At 41.5% G+C, this 18,226-nt stretch overlaps 1 protein-coding gene across 3 annotated transcripts in view; it reads left to right on the top strand.

The window, feature by feature from the left end:
• Positions 1-18,226, top strand: part of TAOK3 (TAO kinase 3) — a 2,060,965-nt gene that overhangs the window by 1,298,349 nt on the left and 744,390 nt on the right. For all 3 annotated transcript variants that reach the window (XM_044068327.1, XM_044068326.1, XM_044068325.1), the window contains exon 14: positions 13,816-13,983. In XM_044068327.1, coding sequence (XP_043924262.1) covers positions 13,816-13,983 — 168 coding nt within the window. The remainder of the gene's footprint in view (positions 1-13,815; positions 13,984-18,226) is intronic.

Genomic DNA, 18,226 nt, shown 5'->3' with positions numbered 1-18,226 from the left:
TCAGTGGTCTATTCTTCGACAACCCCTGTCTAGGCCAATCCTTTGTTTTACCACCCCCAATGGCCACTGTGACTATGGATGCCTGTCAGTTGGGGTGGGGAGGGCATTACTTGGGAAGGATGGTCCAGACCATATGGACCCCCCAAGAGACCAATTTGCATATCAGTGTCCTGAAGATGAGAGCAGTCCTATTAGCACTGCAAGCATTTCAAGATGCTGTTCCTCTAGGGACTACTGCGATTCAGACCAACAGCATGTCTGTATTCTGGTACATCAACAAAAAAGAGGGAACCCAGTCTTACCCTTTCTGCTGAGAGGCTATGAGAGTGTGGCAGTGGGCAGTCTCCACCAACCACTTGCTAGATGCAACACACATTCTGGGGAAAACCAACATACTAGCAGACAAACGCAGCAGGTCTGTTCTGATGCCTCATGAGTGGTCTCTCAAACAGTGGCAGAGAAGATAGTCTGTCATTGGGGCCAACCTTGCTGCGACCTCTTTGCATCCCCCTACAGCAAGTGCAGCAGGTATTTTGGCCTTATCCCCCTCATGGGGAGTCATCAAGAGATGCTCTAGTCCACATTTGGCCATCCGGTCTCCTTTAATGCTTATCTCCCACTTTCCTTGGTTCCCAAATTCCTGCAGAAAGCAATCCAGTTGAAGAACGCAGTCATCCTCATTGCCTCCTCCTGGCCTTGACAGGTGTCGTTCCCCTTTCTTTGGTCTCATGTTTGCTATCCTTCCTGGATACTGGACTCAACTCCAGATCTCCTGTCACATCCCTCAGGGATGAGACATCCCCAATATCCCAGCCCTCAAACTAACTGCATGGTTTCTCCAGTTCCAATAATACCCAGACAGCCCAGGTTTTCTTCCTCATACATACCATTCTATTATCCTTACAAAAAGACTCCACCAAAAAGGTTTACCTGAGCAAATGGAAAAGATTTTTCCCTTCGGGCATTGAGAAATAATGTTGACCCTTTTACTGCCCTGGTCTCTGCTGTTCTTGATTTTCTGGCTGTTTTTTTTTTCAAAGGAGGAGCTAGTTTTTGTACGATTAAAGTACAGTTGACTGCAATTTCAAATTTTCAGATGGGAGATATAAATTTTTCTTTGGTTTCTTACAAGTTATGTAAAGCTTTTCTGAAAGGCAATTTTCTCCTTAGACCCCTAATAAAGGATCCTTCACCTCCCTGAGATCTCACTGTGGTACTATGAGGTCTGACTCAAAAACTCTTCTAACCTTCAGCAAAAAATGATTTAAAATTTCTTTCATGGTAAACAACCTTTTTAGTAGCTATCATTTATGCTAAAAAACATTCTGAATTCTAGGTTCTTTCATTGAAGACAGCCTACATTATTTTCCATGAAGACAGGGTGACTTTATGAACAAACCCTTCTTTTTTACCTAAAGTGACTTCTGAATCTAACATTAAACAATCCATCCATTTACTGGTTTTGTTTACAAATGTTTCAAACAAAGGAGAATACATCTCCTAGAGGTGCACAGACAGTTGCGCTTTTATCTACAGAGAATGAAACAAATTAGAAAATCAGATCAATTATTTGTATCCTTCTCATCAAATCTACTAGGTTTTCCAGTTTCTAAAGTTACATTGGCTAAATGGATTGCTGATTGGATTTCTTGGATCTATTCTCAACAAGGCATTTCTCTACCAAGACCACCTAAAGTCAAATGGCCACTTCATCTGCTTTTTTGGTCAGCATCTTCTGTTGATGACATTTGAAAAGCAGTCGCATGGTCCAGTGCTCATACCTTTGTTACTCATTACAGATTCGATGTAATATCCAAAAGCGCAGAGCTGCCTTTGGCTCAATGGTTCTTTGGAATATCCTTCTATGAGGGCCTACCAGGATTAACGTAGCTGGTGACTCTTTCCCATTTGTTGAGGAAGAATGAAAAAAAAAACATCAGATTTAAAAGTTGTGTACTCACCATAAGTAGGCACCTATGTTGTCCATTTTCATTCTTCCTAAATTTCCCCTTGTTGTGTTTGCATTTTTACCTTAACTGAAGACAAGACACTTCTTCCTCTCTTTCAGTGGTATTTATTACACACGTGTGGAAGCTGCTGGAAAGTACCAGGGAGACTCCCCGAACAAAGGAATGCATAAGCTTATATGCTGGTGATATTGCTGACAGTACAAAAATATAAACTAGACCAATTAAAATAGTACAAAAGACAATTAACCAATCAGTGGTTTACCAGTAGGCTTGAAATAGTTCACAGTACTACATCTCTAGGCAGAGAAAGAAAATCAGATACACTTCCATATAAGGCTCATTTCCTGCCGTCAGACAGGCTCTTGTTCTTCAGTACTTTTCCACTATTCACAATTTACTTAATAGTTCATAGCACAGAGTTCAGATCAATACATACAGGTTCTCACATACTCAATCTCCTTTGAACACATGCTTTGACCATTCATATTCTACACCCTCCATCCATTCCCCTTCTTATAATTTTCTGGAGGAAACTGCTGGATTTCTTAATAGAACTTTGTAGTTCCAGGTTTGAGCCTTCCTATTCTTTGAGCTGTCCTTTTCTTTATCTAATTAATTGGGATTCTATGGCAACAAATTCAATCTGAGGTATTGAGAATGGACTAGGGCATTGTGGGTAGAGGGAGGAGCTTAAGCGTTGGATCCAAAGTCAGTAGTATGAGGCTGAGTCAGATCCAAGTATCAGATCCATAACCCATTTGTTGAGGAAGAATGAAAATGGACAACATGGATGCCTAGTAATGGTGTGTACATAACTTTTAATTTGAATATAATCTGCTTTATGGTTTCAGAATGTAAGCTGAGGCTGAAGACCATAGCTCTCTTATAAAGCTGGTCCTAGCCTGTGTGTCATCTGTAGAAGTCGTAACTGTCCTCTACTGAATAAGAGGTACTTACATGCCACACCTCTTAGCCAAAGTTTCATGGGCATAACTTTCTGTAAAATATGATGGCTATCCCTGTCCTGTAACAGTTCCTGAAATTTGTTTAACTCATTCTGAAAAACATCATTTATTTATTTATTTATATTTGTTGACCGGGAGTCCGACTGGACGTAGGTCCATTTTCAGTGGAGGCCTGGGGAGAAAAGCTCCACAGTTAAAATAAACAGACAGTAGTTACATTGAATTACATAGCGATTGACAGTTTACATAGCAATTACTTACAACATATTTACAGATGAAGAACATAGTACATCAGTAGACAACTAGAATCTTTATCTGTAAAGTACATAACATACATTAACAAATGTTACAAGAAGAAGTTCCTGCTGTATAATAAGTACTGGCTTATGAGTATCTGAGCTTGCTATAATCAAGGTAGTTAGTGGAGTGGAAAGAAAGGTAGTGTTTGGATGGGGTGGGTGATATTAGAGTGGGAGTTGCAAGGGCATAGCCAGCATGTTTTTAGGTGCGCTTTTAGTAAAGTTTTGAAGTGGGTGCATGATGGTGCGGAGGTAATTGTGGGTGGGAGGGAGTTCCATAATTTGGCTGTGGTGCAAGAGAATCGTGCTTCACCAGCAGAGTTATTGGTTTTAGTGATCTGCAAGTGATTTTTGTTGCTGGATCTTAGTGGTCTGGTGGTGCGATAGGGTTGGAGTAGATTCTGGAGGGATGGGACATTTAGTGGATGGTTTACTAGTTTGTGGGCGAGTGAGAGTTGATACCATTGAAGGAGGTGAGGGAGTTCAAGCCAGCCCAGTTCAGCAAGTGAGAGACAGTGGTGACTACAGTAGGATGCCCCTGTGGCGAATTTGGCGATTTTGTTGTAGCAGGTCTCTAGCTTGTTTAGATCGCATTGCCTTAGGTTGGTATATATTGGAGAGGCATAAAGTAGGGTGGAGATAAGGTGGGAATTTGCTATTGAAATCTTTGCTGCTTTGGTGAGAAGTTGCTTATTTCTGTATAGTGCTCCTAATTATTTGTGGACTTTTTTATGGTCATGGATATGTGAATGTCAAATTTTAGTTTATTGTCCATTTCCACTCCTAGCAATTTGGTGTGTTCAGTTGGGTATATAGTGGTGTTGTCTTTTGCTATGATGTTAAAGTGAGAGTTGTTTTGAGTATGTTTGGGGGGTTCGAAAATGAGTAGTTTAGTTTTGCTTGGGTTGAGTATTAATTGGGCATAGGATAAGCACGTTTCAGCAGAGGAAAAGGCTTCCTGTGTGACTTTTTGCAGTTTGGGTAGGGACTGGGCTGAGCAGATGATGGTTGAGTCATCTGCGTATTGTATGAGTGTGCCATGTTTGGTGGCAGAGGTAGGGTCCAGGATCATCAGAGGTAATCTTAGAAATTCGGCTCATTTGCCTTCTAATGACACATGTTTTTTTGATAGAATGGCTGGTGACTATGAAAATGCAGCTAGGGAATCACTTGGATTTCCTAGAAAAGCATGACTGAAACCTTTGGTTCATATAATCCCTGTTGATCTTACATCCAGATAATTAGCTTCATCTCTGGAGAAGAAGTGAAAAAAGTTTAAAAAAATCTGTGGAAGAGTGTAGTCATGTGTATCCATGATAACCATTCCCCTCCCTTGTCTTGTTTCATCAACCTGATAAATTTGTTTATTCTGAGATTGTCCATTAGTCTGTTTCCATCTGCGGTCATATTATAAAGTCTTCCAGGTGGGCTGTTTAGTCGACATTTGTCTGATGTCCCTTTCATACAGTGCCTCAAATAAATTTACAGCAAGGTGGGGGAGGGAGAATGTAACAGCTTTTTCTTTTGAAGCCATATTACTTTCTCTGTTTTTGTAGTGTGCGCCAAATTGAGTTTTCTTATATATAGTCTTAATTTCATCAGGTCGTCTGCAAGGGTCCACGTTGGGCACTGGAATAACCATAAAACCTTTTGCAAATAAACAGTGATATGTAACATTTATTGAAGGTTGACTGGAGTTAAAAAGTTTAATTTTTTTCAGTCACTGTAACATCATGTTCTAAGTAAGGTGGTCAGTGTTTCCTAGCCCAACCTCTCTCCCATGAATTGTAAACATTCCTGTGTGGAGGTGTCACCTGGTGCTTTCAGTGTTTCTGATTCCCAACCAGCCGGTTTAAACATATTACCTGGTGTCCATTCCATATGTTCCCCTTGCTTGCCAGTCTCTCCAATCGATGAAGAGTCAGTTTGTCTAAAGGGTAGTATCATCTCCAGATGATGTCATCCACATTGTTTATATCACTGGTGTCCATTTCACTGTGGTGAGATGTGTTGTTCTTAGTTTGAGGATAGATCATTTGGTTGTAGTCATCATTGTCACTCGCAAGCTTCTTGTCCTTCCTTGCCTTAATGACTTCTAGCTTATAGTCTGTTTTACTGAAAATGTCCTAGTACGTAGGGTCATATTGAGAAAAAAGTAAACCACAGTGGCGATTTTGGCAAGCTTGTTGATATTGTTGCGCAACTTGTTGCCCCTGGTGAACATTCTCATAAATTCAACTCCCTGTTGATCAGAAAAACTCGGTGAGCTCTATGTGAAGAATAGAACCAGCCTCAATCTCATTAGAACATTTCCATATACAGAGACCTGTGGGTACTTGCTTCCTACTGGTATGCTCTGTAAAAAAAATTGTTAAGCTGTATTGAGTTATAACTAATATTTTTCCTCCAAGTCCTTGCTAAGCTTTGCCAAAGAGGAGTTGTTCCCTTTGGTACCATTACATTCCCAAATGAAACTATCATCACAACATTTGTCAACAGCTGGTAAACCATGGGTTTAAAGTTTAAACTTGATGATGGTGATGGATAGATAGTGGTCCAAAGACCCTTTTCTATTGCATCTTGGGCCAAGAGGGTAAAAAGATCAAAACTGCACAATGTTATCCCAGACAAAATCCATGCTTGTCAAACAAAGTAAATTTGCATTAAACAGTAAGTAAAAATATAACATCAGTGTGATTGAGAACAAGTAGACGACCACAGAGCTGACACCACCAGGTTCAAGTAAATCCACAAACTGGTCTTTAATGTAAAAACACCACACCAAAAAAATCACGTAGTACAAGCGCTTTCGCTAGGATATTCCTAGCTTTATCAAGTTGTTGAACCATCCTGCTCTTTGTTTTTACTGGTTTGTGTTACCACATCAGTGTGATTGATTAACTACCTTATTGTCTAAGCTGTTTGTCTTTTCGGCTTTTCCCGGTTAGAGGTCGCCACTGCGGAACTCCGGTCTGCTAATGATTGGCAGTAGATTTTTTTATGGTGCCGAGTTCCCAGCCCGAAGCCCAACCTTCAGCGAAGGCGTGCCCATTCACGCATGTCTTTCAGAGGCCACTCGACCGTGGGGAGGACATGCAGACTCCACACAGAAGGCACTCTAGCCGTGAATTGAACAGGAGAACCTCTTGCTGTGAGGCAGCAATGCTACCACTGTACCACCGTAAAGTCATTAAAACTTTATAGTTCCATGACTATATAAATATGTGTGTGTGTGTGTGTGTGTGTGTGTGTGTGTGTGTGTGTGTGTGTGTGTGTGTGTATATATATATATATATATATATATATATATCTATATATAATATTCACACACACACCTACACACTCTAGTCTATGATTAATATATATTAATCTTGCATTATCCCATCCATCCACTTCGATATATGGTAATATCTTTCAAAAGTTGGATTTGACCCTCCCTTCGTCCGTCAGTGTTTTTCCCTCTGTTGGGTCAAAGAAAACAGCATTTAGGCAGATATCCTTCTTCTGTCTTAAACTGTTCCCTTAGTTGTCAGACTTGCTCTTCTCATAATTGTTGATAAGGTCACTGTTGTTTATTGGCAGTCTTGATTCTGTTTTTTTTTTTTGCGTTGATCTTTAGTGTATTTTGGCCATGGAAAATGAAAAAAGCTTTAAAAAGTGCACAATATATGGGCACAAAATTCCTCCCAAGATGCCCATGAGTTGTAAATAGTGTGCTTTGGGGTGGCATATTTGTCCGTAAACTTTGACATTTGTTTGACCTTCAGACCTTTGGATTTACAGAATAGAAGGAATAAACTAATCATTAAGGAGCTTTTGTTTTTGGATCTAGAGACTTCTAAGACTAAGACACCTACTGAGAAATCCAAACCTAGAGACTCTGAGCCAAGGAAGAGGCCCTCCAATGACTCAAGAACCTTCTCGGTGCCAAAAATGCTAAAGTTAAACATCCCTTTGGCAAGGAATATGACTTGTACTGTTCCACTGGATCCAGAGCTTCTGAACCTGATACTCAGTCATGATGTCCTTCCCAAAAGATTAAACAACCTACAGCTAAGAAAAAAAAACTGTAAATATCCCTTCTCATCCTCATCTGCCTCTTCGTTAACAATCCTTCAGATCCTACAGAAATACTTCGGGAGTGGGTCTGGAACATCTGATGCAGTGCTTTCTGAAGACTCCGTCAAGATGGGAGTCATAGCTTCCCCCTCAGCTTTAAAGGTCAGTATGGGACCTGTGCCCTACTGTTAGCTCCTTAAGCAGTCCACATCTTGGCTGTGGTGGTCTTGGAGCAAATTTTCATCCTTGGCCCTGTTTCCTTGGTGTCAACCCTGACTCCAGCCTTGGCACTAGGCTTGGATCTGACACACTTGACCGTGATGCCCTTGGGGCCGAGGTAGTCTCAGGACAGAGGATTCTAAATGGAGTCTTCAGCAGTGTATTCACAGTGTCACATATGGCTCATGTGATGGTGTCTGAGACTTCACTGTTTGAGTCTTCATTTCCAGTCCCCTCCTGAAGGCCATCCCATCTTCTCTAATTCTGGGATTCCATGCTGGGCTCTGATCATTTCCCCTTTGTGGGGAATGGATCCAGTGGTGTCCTCAGTCCCATTGGAGGTGAGAATGGCCTTCCAGGTGATGAGGAGGATATTTCCTCTCCACAGAGTGATAGACACAGGCCTCCTTGGGATCAGCTCCTTCCTTGGACTCACATTCTTTTTTACCTTCTTCCCATCAGGCATGTTTGGGTCTGGGTAGAGATGTGGACTTCAAAAAAATCACTACTCCACAGCAAGCAGAGTTCATAGAGGACTCAGATCATATCCCCAGTATACCAAGAAAAAGGACATGCAAGAGGAGGCACATAGACACCCCATCAGTGTTTGTCACATCACATACTGACTCAGATGATTGAGAGAGGGTTCCCTTACATCCCCATCTGAAGATGCTTCATTTGGCAAGATTTTGGAGCTTATGCAGCAGGGGTAACCTAGGCTCACAGACATCCCCCCCCCCCACTTCAAGTTGAGAAGGTTCTTTTGGAAATTTCTTGGGTGGTCCTTCTGGCAGATAAGGTGAAAGATCTGGCACTAAGGAGGTCAGGGCAAGAAGCAAACATTTGCAATGTGGTGCAAAGAAAGCCAGCCACTTCTGATAGATTCCATCGCTACGGTGCTAGCAACTAAGAAAGTGATGACCAGCAATTCAGCTTCTATTAGCCTTCTAAAAGAGAGTCCCAAGTAATGGATAGATTACAGAAGTAGGTGTATGTTTTGGACATCTTTGTCTTAAGGGCTCTGAAATATGCCACCCATATGAATTGCTTCCAGAGGAATTTGTCTCATCAGTCCCTATCTACTCTGAAAGTCCCCTGACATCAGATTTCAGGAAACATCTGGAAGTGACCCTGACAATCCAGTCTAAAATATCAAACCTCTTCATGTGGCTTGTGCATAATGTGGCAGATAGCATGGTGGGAGCATCTGGGACCAGCATGGCTATGGGGCAGCAGACCTGGCTGTGGCTATGCAATTTTGCAGACCACTTCTAAGCATACTTCACCATTGCTCCCTTTGACATTCTTCATTATTTGGTCCATTGTTGTTAGAGAGGATGCAGCAGTACGAACAAGATGGCAAGATACTCTGTGCTATCTGAGTAAAATTTGAGGCCCCTCCAAGATCATACAGTAGGAACCAAAAGGGGCTCGGGTCACTCTGGTTTAGAAAATCTAGATGTTAGCAGTTTGAAACACCTTCTGAAATAGGCAGTGGTGGCAGAGGCTGCTAATGGATATAGGACCAGAGGCAAAGGAAGCCTGCAATTCCAGGGGTATCACAGGCCATTATCTGATAGGCAGCCACAGTGTTTCTAAAGAGGTGTCCGACTGCTCCCCTCTGGAGGCATTTGAGGGACGTTTGTCCCTTTACTCAGTTAAGTGAGAGCCCGTTATACTGGATACATGAGCAAAAGGAATTGTGTCCAGAGGCTGTTGTATATCCTTTTTTCTTCCCACCTACAGAAATGAAACAGCCACTGCCGTGTGTCTCACCCCAACCAGGCAAACATGGCCATAAAAAAGATTGCCTCTACTATTCAAAAGAGCCATCCAGGAATACCCCTCAGACCAGACAAGGTCAAGTTTTTATTCAAGATTCTTTTTGGTTCAAAAGAAAAATTTGGACCTTAGCCACCTATACGATTGCATAAAGAAGACCTAATTCAGAATGGTCACTGTGAGGTTAATCTTACCTTGTCAATGAGAGAGTGACTGGGTGTACTAAGTCATCTATCTTCTCATCAGAGTTGTAAGGCATACATGGAGGTTTATTCATGTCCGACTGGAAGCCAGCTATGATCAATTTTGAGCCTTTCCCTTTGGTCTCATCACAGCCCTCTGGGTGTTTACCAAGTTTGAGGTTGTTGTAGTGGCTCACTTGTCCAAGAATTCAAAGTTTTCCCTTACCTGGATGACTAGCTCCTAGCTGCTCCTACAATGGAGTCTCTTATTCAAGCCAATCTATGCCTGTCCTTGGCAATTTCCAACTTTCAGAAGTCAGGTCTCCAGCTAACACAGATGATTCACTTCATAGGTTATAATTTAGAACAGTACAAAGTCCATAGTTCCCCTCCCATCAGACAAGATCCAGATTTTGAGGCTGGTGATGCTAACTCTTCAGGCTGCATCATCCACTGCTGCTCTGGTTTTCAGAGTTTTGGGACTAAAGGTGTATTCAATACGTGTATTCAATACTAATGGTTCAGTTTGCTTGTTACCATATGAGAATCCCCCAATGGCTCCTACATGCCCAGTGTCTCAGCTCCTACATCCTTTTTCCAAACCAGTTCTGATAATCAACTTATGAAGGAGCCACTTGTGGTGGTGGCTAGACTCCCCTTTTAGTCACTCCTGGCAAACCTTTTACCCCACCTCCCCAGCTGCAGTTGTGATCATGAATGCTACCTCCGTAAGGTGGGGTAGCATTTCAATGGGAGGATGGTCCGAAGTCTGTAGACTGCCAGAGTGGCCGATGTCCTACAAATACAGGTGGTTTTCCTTGTGTTCTAGGAAATTCACAACTACCTTCCTTAACAAACAGAGGAACCAGATCCTACACCTTATGTTGAGAAGGAATAACGGTTTGGCAATGTGTGATTTACTCTCACTGATTTGTAATAACACACATTCCAGGAGCTTTAAGTTGCCTTGGCTCACCAAATCTCTTCTGATGCCTCATGAGTGGTACCTCAGTCCAGTGATAAAGTAGATATTCTGTCACTTCGGCTTTTCCTGCTGCAATCTTTTTGCCTCACCAATCAACGCCATATGCAGCAGCTACTTTGCCATGATCATTCTTCAGGGATTGTTATAGAGGGATGCTGTAACACAGCAATGGCTTCTTGATCTTCTGCCTTCCCACCCTTACCACTGATTCCCAGATTCTTGTAGAAAGGAATCCGGTACAAGGCCTGTGTCATCCAAATAGTCCCCTTCTGGCCCAGACTGATTTGGTTTCCTTTTCTCAGTCATCATAACCCTGGATATTGAATCCAATGCGGAATCTTCTTTCTTACTCCTCTGGGACCACATCTCCACAACCTGAAACTAACCACTTGGTTTCTCCAGTTCCAGTAACAGTCAATAATGCATCCCTGTCTTTTGAGTTTATCAACATCCTAACAGCCTTTCAGAAAGAATATACACATAGAATTTACCATAAGAAATGAAAATGTTGTCTTATGGGTATTTTCACAAAATATCAGTCCCTTTTCATTGCCTCACAGCAAGATGTTGTCCCGTTCGATTCTCAGCTAGAGCGTCTTCTGTGTGGATGCATGCGTGAATGGGTGTGCCTTCGTTGAAGGTTGTGCATCAGGGCTGGTAACTCGGCACGTAAAAATCCACTACCAAACATTAGCGGACTGGAGTTCCGCTGTGGCGACCCCTAACCGAGATAAGCCGAAAGACACAACATCAATCCCTTTTCATCTCCTTTCCAAGACGTCCCCCAGGTTTTAGCCTCTGTATTTGATTCTGGATCCAGTTTTTCTACAGTAAAAATGCAGCTGGCAACTATCTGTAATTTTCATGCAGGATATCGTGAATGTTCCCTTCCATCACATAAGCTTTGTAAGATCTTTCTAAAAGGTTTACTTATAGCACTGTTGGAGAACCTTTTCCCCCTTGGGATCTAAACTTTGTGTTATAAGCTTTGACAGAGCCACAGTTTGAGGCAACTTCTTCAACCATGTTGAAGTTCCGTCTTAGAAAGCACTGTTTTTGGTAGCCATCACTTCTTCTAGAAGAGTCTTTCAACTTCAGGCACTTTTTCAGCACTTTGTTTTTTCAGAAAGACAAATTGTCACGCCATAACAACCCATCCCTTCTTCGTAAAGTAGCCTCCGAAATGAACATGACACACAGCCCATTCACTTGCCAGTGTTCTTTCCTAATTATAACAAAGGTGACCATATTCTCCATACACTGGATGTGCATAGAATGCTGCATTTCTTTCTTCACAGAACCTCAGCTCTTTATATGAATTCACAACTTTTTTTGTCTCCTTTGCAGTCAACAAGCTAGGTGGAAAAGCTTCCAAAGTAACACTTTCTAGATCGCTTTCTGATTGTATCACAACTGACTTCTGCAAAACCTAAGCTCACTCTACCAGAGTAGTGGCAAATTCTACTAGCATTTTCAGGTAATTTTTCTTGGGTTAAGTCTGTGCAGCTGCCATTTGGTCATCCATTCACAAACTGGATTCCATATCTACGGCTAGAGCATCTTTTGGTGCCTCTATCCTTGCGGGTCTCCTGTCATGATGCTACCCTGGAGTTAAGGTAACTTGGGATTCTGACCCACTGGTCTGATGGACTCAGTTAATAGGATATAAAAGTTATGTACTTACCATAACACTAAATCCTTTCACTCGTATCCATACAATACGACTACCCTCCCTCCATCCCCCTTTCTTTTTCATTGTTTTTGTAAGACCTGAAGGATCTTGACCTTTTCCTTTATACTTATGTCTAGGTATGTATGTATGTGTATGTGCATTCCTTTATGTGTGCAGGTATCAACAGGGCACCATACCTGATCTAAGAGAACTCTGGCCATGAGTGCATTATGAGAGGAAAACCTTTAAATGAGATTGATGCTGGAGCACTAATACTTTTCAAGTTGGATCCGACAAGTGGCTCACAGGCCCACAGATCATATTGGAAGGACTGAATGAATAGGATCAACTTATATCCTCACCTGCTATGAGAAGCAAACTTTCAGACAAAGAAACCATCTTGAATTAGATACGGACCAGTAAACCTTGTAATATCTCATCAAACTGAATGTAAGTCAATTACACCAAGCGCAAGTCTTCTGGAATCTGGCCTATGCTTGATTCAGTTAATGACCACCATCCCACCTATGCTTCATGGAAACAAACATAGCTAAAGAAAAATCCCACTATATTGCTGTGTCTGTTCCAAAAACATTTCTATCAGTCTCTTTTGGTAACCTACTTGCCCAAAGCAGTAGTAAGGAATCATGCATCCTCGCAACTTTGTACAGTTTTTGTTGTGATCTAAAGCTCACTAAAATGCTGTAAAGAGCAAATTGAGAATGAATGAAAATTTCTTTCTGGGATGTAGTAATTTATGAAATTCTTTCTTCACTGCTGCTATATTATCATGCTTCTAGTAAGGAAAAGTAGAGTGAAATACCATCTAGGCTTCTTTCCCAGTGACATGAGATGTGGCTCACCATACTTTTGTGCGGGGATTCTCATGTAATCCACTCTCTCATTAAGGAGTAAATAAAATTACTGGACTCAGAGCTTACATTTTTCAGATGGGTTTCACTAAAGTGAGGGGATCGTGGTAGTTGCAGTGACAGAATTTTTCAACTTTGAATTGTACTTTTGCACTTCAAAACACATGAGGCCAGATTCCAGAAGACTTGCGCTTGGTGTAATTAACGTACTCCAGTGTAATACACTAACAAATCATTTCGAAATCTGGCCTCTATGTAAGCCTACTTTATAGATAGGCCTTACACAGGAATAAGTCACTTATAGCAAGAACAATGTTTTTTTTTTGGAATTGGAGCAGTCTTACACAGGAGTTAGTCACTTATACTAAGAATAAGTCCAAAGTCTTGCAATTGTGTTTATTTCTGCAGATATATTTCTTCACTCTGACACCACCTGATATCATGGGTTTATTAAGATGATGAGTAAATAACAGAGATACATTGATGATGTGATCCAACCTCCCTGACATTTTATTTCAGCATTTAACATTGTATGTCTCATATGTTAACACTTTGCAACAGCATTGTATGACAGTATATTTGAAAAAATAGATGCTGCGCATTTCATAGATTTATTGCAGTAACGTGAGTTTCTAATATACGAAATGAAGGAAGTTTCATTGCCAAACAGATTTACAATACTTCTGCGAAGAAGCAGGGTTTCCAACATTTAAGGGCATCCAGAATATTTTTCTTCCTCTCTTTCAAAATGCTGCACTTTTTTTTCCCCTGAAAAATATTTTATTTTTTCTGTTTGTTCCTTTGTATCAGCATGATTTTATTTGTCGAGAAAGACCTGCTAGAGTCTTAATAGATCTTATTCAGAGAACAAAGGATGTGGTACGTGAACTTGACAACCTCCAGTATCGAAAGATGAAAAAAATCCTTTTCCAGGAAACCAAAAATGGACCTTTGACAGAGTCTCAAGAAGAGGAGGAGGTAAGATTTCTTTCTTACTCATTGATTAGTTTTTTTTTTTAAGATTTCAGATTTTGATATATGATCCTGTTCTGTATTTAGATGCATGCAGTAGTCTGAATAACTTAATTTTAGTTTTTTAGGAAATCTAAACTTTTGTATGATTGTGTAATCTTTCACAGTAACAAAGCTGAGTGCTGTCCACTACAGCAGGTGCACTGCATATAATAGCTAGGTCATTTACGTTATTCAGTAATTCCCATTCTCCCCAACAAATGCAGTAATAAGGCACATATGGAGGACCTGAAAGAAAATCAGCCAGAAAAGGTGAAGCGAAAACGGTGTCTGGGAAGAAACCTGTATTTGTTCAGCAAAAAGCAGTTCAAGCGTCATATTTAGTACAAGAGATGGCTTCCAATATTCTAGAGAAAAATAAACCAGATGTACTCGTAGATGATTAAAATAAATTTATTTATTTTATTTTATTTAACATTTGTTGACCGGGAATGTCCGACTAGGTTCCACAGAGCCTGTTTTCAGCGGAGGCCCGGGGAGAAATGCTCCAGATGCATGTCTTTGGAATGGAATAAATGAAATATTGAAGGAGTGTATGAACTCAAATAACAAAAAGCTGGAAAGATAGAAGAAACTTTAACTAGCTATTCAGATGATCTGATATAAATCCAAGGTTGAAATGAAAAAAAGGCTAGCTAAGTATGAGACTTCTCAAGAAGAGCCGTTTCAAAAAATAGAACAAAACAGCACACAGTCTGAGATTTTCTGCTGTACCAGAGAAACTGAAAGAACAGACTGTATTAATTTTATGAAATCACAAACATGATGCTAGGACATAAACAAGTGTTTGTTTTCCAATCACAGAAAGTATCCCTGATATTGCAAGGGCTTGTTTCTTCCCTCCTAACGTATTAAAGGTTGTAGCAGTCATGCTTCCTTGCTAGAAGATCTTGTCAGGACAAATCTTTCAAACATTTCACAAAATATGATCTGAAGTATGATGCTGTTTTATGCCAGATGTAGTATATCCAAAATGTCTAAGAAAGTTCAGCAAAAACATTCAGAGATGTCTCCTTTATAGTCTTTTATTGGTTCATAGGTGTGTACTAGGGTAATGGCCCTGGGGTCTTTACAAGCCTAGCCATAAGATTACCCTGGCATCGTGCCACCCGACCTTAGTTCCTAGTGCCTCTGTTGAGCAGAGCCACTGGAGTCATCCCCGGAGTGAATTTTCTATTTCCCATCCACTCATCAAGATTTCTGTATGGGAAGTCTGTTCCATAGCATGGGCAGTCTCTAGGTTATGAAGCTGTCCCTCCAGTACGTTCTGTTGATTGTGGTAATGAGGTTGAGGTCTCTGGAGTGTGTGGTATGGAGGGATTGAGATTTCTTTAGATGTAGCATTTCTAACAGAGCAGGGTTAGACATGGATTTGTAAGTCAAGCAGAGATCGCCTCTAAGTAGGCGATATGAGACAGAGAATAGTTGGAGTTTTTTGAGTCTGTCCATATAGGACAAGTGTTTAAGGCCTAGGTTCCTCTTTGTGAGGTACTTTTGAACACATGTACTTTTGCGGACTCCCCAGTTGTTGCAGATGTCTAGTGAGGTACATGCCAAATGAGGCATTGTACTCTATGATTAGCCTAATGAGAAAAGAGTAGAGGGAGACAATGACCTCTTTCTTCGTGGATGCAAAACCCTTAGTAATGAGATGTACCACATAGAAGGACTTTCTGACCACAGTGGCAATGTGGTGATCAAAAGAGAGGTTGCCGTCAACCTGTGTTCCCAGATCTCTTATAATGCCTTCTGCATTCAGTGGACTACCATCAGTGTGGTAATTCATGGGAACCGGGTTTTTCCCAAAGGGGGTAACGACACATTTTTTGGCATTGAGCTTAAGGCCATGGATGTTCTTCGTGTTTCACTGTTGCAGTCATTACATTTGGGTAATCTGCTGGCAGGTTACCCTCATTCAGCCTGATTAACAAAGTTTTGGGTCCTGCATCGGTTGTTTCCCCTTCTTCCGTAACGTTAGGTCGTCAGAGGTATAAAACATGCAGCCGACGCCATTACATCAGTTTTTCTTGCCGTGCAGTGCCCGAAGCAGAAGCAGTTCGCAAGTGCCAGTCGGACGACTCCTGAAATTTTCGTTTTTGAGTTTCAGAACTGAAGTCTTCAACTAAAGCTAAGTACCCCGTTGGGGAAATTTTTTCTTGCTCCTTACCAATGTCAGTAAAAGTTAATAATTGCATTACTTGTGGAAAGCAAATACCGCATAAAGATTTTCATTAATACTGTATTCTTTGCCTAGGCCCTGACCACGATGTACCTTGCTGTCGGTTTTGTGCTTTATTTAATCAGCTCACTATCTGTCGTCTGTATATTTTTGCCTCTAAATATTTCGGTTCTCAGTTTAATTATCCAGAAATGTCGTCGGTTAGCCATCCGACTACCGGGATTCTGAAAAAACACAAAGATAAAGACAGAGACAAGCCGCCGAGGTCCAAAACTGCCGACGATGCTTCTCCTAAGCCAGTCACCAGTTCACTGGTACTCAGTGAGACGCTATCGCAGCCCCTGATACTCCCTACTTCTGATTCGCAGGCCTCTACTGAGACCCATTCGGAGTCCGGTGTGCCTCGAGATGCTTCAACTATGGAACCCGCTGATGTCTCTACCTTGGATGGGTCTGGAGCCGCTGTGCAAGCACTGGCTTCTGAGGGTGTATTCAGGCCTATGGACTTGCATATTAAATCAACACCTCCTTCATTACTTAAGCCTAAATCTTGATCCATGTCTAAAAAACCAACGTCTGGGCCACATGCTCAGCCCTCTATGCCTAAAAAACAAATGCTAAGAATGGCTGAAGATCTAATAACTCTAATCAGAGGTAGCCCCCCCCCCCCCAAGAGGCCTAGGACTGAGGTTGATTATGAATCTTCTGATCAGGATTCTGTTTTTTCTGACTCTTCTGATGACCTGGATTTGTCCTTACCTACTTATGAAGATTCTGATGCGGAGGACTCTATTCCCTCTGCTTCCCCTCCTGAGGATTTTTCTTTTGGGAAAACCTTACATTCTCTAAGGAAGCATTTCCACTGGGAAAGCCAGGACCAGGATTATTCTGATTCAAAAAAGAGGCTTGGGGATTTCCTTCTCCTACCTCAGCATAGGCCTTTAGCTATTCCTCCGTACTAGACATTGTTGATGATGCTTTCTCGGAATCTAGTTTGGCCCCTGATTCCCTGCCTCCTGCTCCCAGAAAACCTGACAGATACTACAGGGTCCCTGAGTCCCACAAGTTCCTTTCAAAAATCCTATTGCAGACCCATAGACTATTTGACAGGGGCCCAAGGGCATTAAGGCTTTTATTGCTAAAAATCCTACCCCTTCTGATAGAGACTCCCGGGTGCTGGATAGATGGGGTAAGAAGGTTTACACTTCTGCAACCTTGGCCATTAGGGCTTTAAACTGCCAGTTTCATATGTTAAAATATCAGCAACATGTTATTGGACTGCTTAAACAGAAAATTAGGTTGATTCCTGACTGTGTGGAAAATAAAGAATTACAGGATTTAATGCATTCTGCCGAACAAATTGGAAAACATACTTTGCAATGTGGTTTTGATTCATTAGAGGACTCTTGCAGGGCTGCTGTTACTAGGTCTGTGCTCAGAAGGCATGCTTGGCTTAAGGAGCAATCTTTGCCTGATCATGTTAAAGCTAAATTGTTGGATGCTCCTATAAATCAGGACTGCCTGTTTGGCAATGAGGCTGAGGAAATTCTTAAAAAGATGGAAGATAAAGCTAAATCTATGCAAACTGTTAAAGATTTTTTACAAGTTCAGCCTCCTAGATTTAGTAGGCACTGGCCCTCTAAGAATTGGTCCTTTCCAGCCCCTTCCAGGTCTTCTCAAGCCAAACCCAGTCACAGCAAAAACCCAGGTTTCAGTCTCAGGGGACTCACAGAACTAAGCAGTGGGGGGCCTCCACTTCCAAGTCCCCCCCCCCCCATGGTAAACTGCCTCAGTGACTTCCTTCTAAAATTTCCAAGCACTTATCATCTGACTGCCCCTTTGGGGGAAAAGATTGCTCTTCATGCAAAGAATTGGGAACTCATTACCCAGGATAAATGGGTTTTAAATATACTGTCCCAGGGATACAGATTTCACTTCCACACGTTGCCAACACCAAGTGGGTGGCTGGACCTACCACGAAATCAGTGGGCAGAGGCCCAAAAAATAAGT

Source organism: Protopterus annectens, chromosome 4.part0 (genome assembly GCF_019279795.1).
Source record: "Protopterus annectens isolate FY-2018-M chromosome 4.part0, PAN1.0, whole genome shotgun sequence".
Taxonomy (NCBI): domain Eukaryota; kingdom Metazoa; phylum Chordata; order Ceratodontiformes; family Protopteridae; genus Protopterus; species Protopterus annectens.
This window is presented reverse-complemented; position numbering and strand designations above follow the sequence as displayed.